The following is a 5,892-nucleotide window of genomic DNA, read 5'->3' as shown; positions in this document are numbered from 1 at the left end:
TCTCTCTCTCTCTCTCTCTCTCATTGCATCCATTTTTGTGCATTTAAGAAATCTCCAAGAATTACCAACCTGGAGGAAAGCGAGCTGACCAGAGTGACAGAGGAGGGTTAAGGGCTCCAAACGACAACAAACAAGGACGGACCGGGGCCACCTTTTATTCCAACATGAGAATAAAACCGTTCTAAAGGATGGCAGCGATGGGTTAGGCAGGATTTAACATGACTGCAAAATAAAAGGCAAGAGTTCTTTTCTCATCCTCTGTATTTTTCTACTTTTGCATCCCCGGATGGATGGAGGCTTGTGTTTGGAATACCTGAAGGTTGTAGCTTACACCCTTTACATGTGCTTCTTTTAAGGGCATCTAGTGCTAATCCTTCTATTTCACAAACGTCCATGTGTAAATTTGGCGTTTCAACCTGCAACAGCTTGAATACTACATTCATAAACCCCAGTGTGAGCGTTTTATGGATGGGAATGAAGCCTTTCATTCTTATTTTTGACGCTTCTTTCTGCAGAACAGTGTAATATGTGCATGATAGGCTACTCCTACCCAAGATGTCATGCCGCCTGTGAGCCACGGTGCCTCCAGAAAATCCCGAAATATGACAGCGTGAAATGTAACCAAAAATATCGCCCAGAATGCTACTGGTTGACGGTGCTTTTCTTTTCTTTTTTTAGCCACTCTGTGTAAAATATGTCTGCTCCACAAGGGCCCCGGGGCGGCCCCGGCCCTGCCGCCGCCGCTGCTGCCTCAGCGGCCGGCGCCATGCCGGAGATGCCGGACCTCAGCCACCTCACCGAGGAGGAGAGGAAGATCATCCTCGGTGTCATGGACCGACAGAAGAAGGAGGACGCGAAGGAACAGTCGATGCTAAAGTAAGAAAAACACCATGGTGGGAGCTGTTGGTGCTGCTGGCAGTGGTGAATCTAATCATTTCTGTGTCTCTGGGAGATTATAGATATCATGTTGCTTCACATCGAGCTAAATAGTCGTCTCCTAGCCGGTGTGAGACCGAGGTGTTCTCAATCTTTCCTTCGCCTCGTTATCACCCCTTGACTCCTATTTTAGAAACCACTTTTGAATGGCTGAGTATCGTTTTTACAATGCGGCATACGTTCCAGCCTCTTTAACCACTTTGCTGTAGCTATAGCTGTACTATAAGGGGCTGGGTATAAGCAGCAACGGCCGCCATTTTCACGTAAAAAGCACGCCAAATTGCTTAACCTTTCCCCACGAACGTCACCGAGATTACACAATATGACACGGGAAAGATCATTTAAGGTGTCCTTTGTGGCCATGGCGCGCGCGGGGTGTGTGTGATTTCAACGTTAAAGTCTCGTTCGACCCCTCCCCCCCCCCCCCCCCCTCTCTCCTCTTGTGTACAGATGTCGCTCGGAGCTGTTTCAGCACCACGGCACTGTCCAGTGAGGTTTTTTTTTTTTTTTTTTTTTTTACTTTTTAAGGTGGACCGGACAGTTTCCGCCAGCATCGCTTTAACCTTTACCTGTGTGAGCCATAACTTTGCTTTATGGTGGATTATTACACTCTATCGTTTTGCCCTGGCCGTAAAAAAAACACACTCCGTTGAAGTATTGTTGTTTTAACAATTTAGTTTTAAAAGCCAGGCTAATGAAGAAAGGGGGATTTTGGGCGGTTGCCTTAAATCTTGCCATCCTGTTGATTTCCTTGTTCCTCTTGAATGAAATGGATGCACATGCATACGTTTTGACATGTCTATGTGAATGAGGCATATGTATAGGCATATATATATATATATATATATATATATATATATATTGGGCTACGTTTTAGGTGATAACTGCTGAGGAAATGTAGGCTATCCAGATTTATGCTAGAGATCTCTTACAGGTTTACTGTTGACTTTAGTGTGTACGTATGGCACTGTCACTGGGAGCTTTTTAGAGGCATTAGAGCTGTTGATTTCCATAATCAGGTAACATTTGCACTAAAGCAGCATTCCTAATGGAGTGAAAGTTGTGCAATCCCTACCTAGTGCTGCTGCATGATAAACATGACTCATGTACTCCAAGACACGGCTTCCTCAGCCACTGCGGTACGTGCTGTGTTAATCATTCAGGCCTTTTCTGCCTTCGCTTCCCTTTTCCCTGTCTTACATCCTCCTCCCCAATAGCTGAGTGTTTCTTTTTTTTTCCCATTCCTCTTTCTCTGAGGTAAAGGGGATTGTCAGTTTTAGTCACTCCTAGTGTGACAGGGATGTCAAATCCTTGTCATGACGACGTGGGCAGATGAGGCTGTGATTTTGCGACTGGCTGACTGACTGACTGACTGACTGTCTCACCATAACGTTAGGTAATTCTGGTTGCAGGCCACATGAGCCGAACGCATACAAGACAAGTTCAAAGAAGCCTCAGTGACAATTGCTTGTGTTTTCCAGTATGGCTTCTCTGTTACATGTCTTGGTTGACATTAAGGGCAGGTTGCCATTTCAGAGATCCCGATTGGTTAAAAAAGTGGGGAGTCAAGACCTCTTGACCCCCTTCGGGCCTAATAGTAAAGTATTTTACTAATTCATTCAACAAGACTATATTGGTCGATTTTACGTTATTCCTTTATCTATATGTACACAGTGACTCATCGTGAGTCATCAGAACAGTAAATCCCCACTTTCTTTACCTATGAATCACACAAGCATCCTAAAGCAGTGTTAACATGCACAGCCCTGGGATAGGTGGATTAACTTGTCATCGGATTGTCAGTAGCATTTCCAGCAGTGTCGAAAACAAACACCCCCGCCGCATCATCCGACCCTATAGCCGGTGCGTCGGCGCCGCCGCAGTCACGGCTTGGATGGCTTTTTTTGGGAAAGTGGCAGTTTGAACATCGAAGTGTGTAATCTAACAGAGGGAATCCTGGGAGGATGGAGGGATGGAGAAGAGAGAGGGAGAGAGGAAGAGAAGCCTCCAGCTGCAGGGCTTGCCAACTTGCTGTCATCTCACTGGAGGTGCTACAGAGAGCGTGGATGGGAATCCAGTGCTGCTGACTCTCATGTAATTAGCTCCTGTCTCTTAGCCTCTTAGCAGTCCTGTTTGCGTGTGTGTGTGTGTGTGTGTGTGTGTCTGCATGTAGAAAATGTGCTGCACCGATGAGAAGCAATTTCCTGAAGTCCATATGGTGGCGCTCTACATATCTATAGCTCATTCTTAGAATTCTGTCCTAGAAAGCTGCAGTCATTGAATACATTTAGGACGTTTCTACATGTCACTAAAATTAACCCTTTGATTAACCCTTCTTGAATTCGCCTTCTAAGGATATTTGCATATAACTGATCCCTGTGTGTTTCATATTCAAATGTTCAGAACAAACTTCGGTATGGCAGAAATTGTTCCAGAGCAATGTGTAAAGAGATGAGTTGCAGAAATATTTCCCAAATCTCTTGTGAAAACATTACCCACACTCAATTGTTTTGGTGCTTACAATGCTTTTTCAAAAGTCTTGGGTTCACAAAAAGTAACTTAAGAAATATATGAAATAGTTTTGTAAGATGTCTTGAGTAGAAGTGTTGTCCAACATCGCTTGGACTCGCCAGACTTGTGTCTTTTGTCCTCAGAGGGTTAAGCATGGCTCCAGGTGCAATTTTTCCATTAAACTAAAGACGCTGGAGCTATTAGATATCTTAGCGTTCCATGCAGCAGTGAGTCTCTGAGCAGTACAGCAATGATGGTTATGGGACCCCCCCCATCCCCACCCCCACCCCCACCCACCCAGACACTTTGTATCCCACAGGCAGGCATCAGCTGCCTGTGATGGGGTGACCCACAGAACGCCCGGGGCTCCACTTCTCCTTTCTCCCTGCTCCTCCAGTCCTCTAGGGCCGCTTCCTGGTTGTGCTTTGTGGCTAGGAGGGGGGTCAAGAGGGGTTGGGGGGGGGGGGGGGGGGGGGGGGGGGGGGGGGGGGTGGAGGGGGGGTAGTCATGTTCTCCATCCTAACTCTGACTTTCTCTTTCACACCTCTGCCCTCTAACGCTTTGCCATGGTTTCTATTTCTCTTGCTGCATATGATGTTACCTGCATTATGAAGGCAGGAGCTGGCATTTGAGTAGGGCTGCAATTTAGGATAGTTTTGATAAATTGGTATGTTGTTTGGGCAATAACATGTCAGAACATAGTGAAACATGTCTTGTCCTGTCCAGAACTCACAGTTTAGGGTCAGGTTTAGTAGGGGTGTGGAGAAAATATTCACAATAAAGGAGCTGGAATCAAAGAATTTGAACTTTTTTTCATTAAAAATGACAAACCAATTAATCAATCGTCAAAATAGTTGCCGATAAATGCAATAGTCGGCAACTAATCGATTCATCTTGGCAGTTCTATATTCGAGCACACGCACATACTTTCTCATCAACTTAAAACCCATTTTTAATACAATATACAGTGGTGCTCATAGGTTTATGAACCAATGCCAAAGTTGACTAAAAAGAGGAATAAATAAAAAAAATAGCTTGAACAAAAGCCAACCTTTGAGTACACCAAGTTTCTTTGTGAACGAATAAATAAAAAAAAGTTCTTCCTTAAAACACAGGGGCGTAAGTACACACACCCCCTATGTTAAATTCCCATAAAAGCAGGCACATATTTATTTTTAAAAGCCAGTTATTACATGGATCCAGGATACTATGCATCCTGATAAAGTTCCCTTGGCCTTTGGAATTAAAATAACCCCACATCACACACCAGGTATGGTGAAGGGTATGTGATGATGTGGGCCTCTGGCAGGATGCCTAGTATCCTGGAGTCACCCCTAATTTTCTTAACGCTCTGGGCCCTGAGGCCATTTTTACAGTTTAATTTCCGTCTGGATTTTATTTTATAAAAAGCTGTAAAACATCAACCCTGTTGTCTACAGTCAAGATATGAACATCATTTTTTTAGGACAACTGTTATTAGCATATTTGGGTTGCAGTGGGTCACTTGCATGTTAAAATGGTTGTAGGGCCTTAAAGATGAATAATAAATAAATAAATAAATAAATGAATCTTCCAGATATGTATTGATGTCACAGACATATAAGTAAACCTAAGCCATTTTCCTTTCTAAAACACTTTCTATATGTCCTGGGAGTCACACTGTGAAGAAATAATTATAATAACTTATACAGTTGACAAAATACATGCATTTTTTTTTTTCCAAAAAAGTCACAGACGTTTTGCTCTCTGACATTTACTTATGCCAATAATAACATAATAATGTCATAATTATTGATATTACACTCACAGCAATGTTATACAAGCAAATATGTGTCTAAATATTGAATTATTTTGCCTTCCATAGAGTCTATAGGCATTTTTGTCCCCTCTGGCCTTCCATACAAGAGGGGTGCTTTTATCTCCCATATATGGGCATGAACTTCCTGAAAAATACACAGGACAGACAGAGAGAGAGACGTAAGAGCGATAAGCGGCAGAAAATGAGCCAAAACGCGATGAATTATGGATAAAAAGTGGACCAATCTTGGATATAACAGTATGGATTTAAAGCCCAAAGAGGCTGAAGTTCCTGGCTGGATAGAAAATCCCCTGTAGAGGCTAGAAAGACCCGGAAAAGACCGCCGGAAACCCGAAAACGTCAGGATTCAAACGAAACCGAAAGTGAGTAAATCGCTTGTATGGTTCAAAAGTTATTAAACTATGAATCAGAGGTACTTTTAAACTCGTGGGCGAGTGTCTCGGGCTCAGAGGGTTAATTAAGGCATTAAGATCAATTTCCAAAAGAGGATTTTTTGTATTCCTCTTTTTAGTCTTTTTAGCATGGATGTGTAAACTTATGAGCAGGAGTGTAACTGGGATTCTAGTAAATATCCCAAATTCCACCTCTTCCTTGTGACAGGATTCGCTCATGAATTGGGGGGGGGG

The 5,892-nt window shown here is 43.3% G+C and overlaps 1 protein-coding gene across 21 annotated transcripts in view; it reads left to right on the top strand.

Annotated features, from left to right (window-relative positions):
* The first annotated feature begins 6 nt into the window (after nt 1-6).
* Nucleotides 7-5,892, top strand: part of rims2a (regulating synaptic membrane exocytosis 2a) — a 192,741-nt gene continuing 186,855 nt past the window's right edge. For all 21 annotated transcript variants that reach the window (XM_032517825.1, XM_032517819.1, XM_032517813.1 and 18 more), the window contains exons 1-2: nt 7-236; nt 679-876. In XM_032517825.1, the coding sequence (XP_032373716.1) occupies nt 695-876 (182 nt within the window). In that variant the 5' untranslated portion in view covers nt 7-236; nt 679-694. The remainder of the gene's footprint in view (nt 237-678; nt 877-5,892) is intronic.

The sequence above is a fragment of the Etheostoma spectabile genome, chromosome 6, assembly GCF_008692095.1.
Source record: "Etheostoma spectabile isolate EspeVRDwgs_2016 chromosome 6, UIUC_Espe_1.0, whole genome shotgun sequence".
NCBI lineage: Eukaryota > Metazoa > Chordata > Actinopteri > Perciformes > Percidae > Etheostoma > Etheostoma spectabile.
This window is presented reverse-complemented; position numbering and strand designations above follow the sequence as displayed.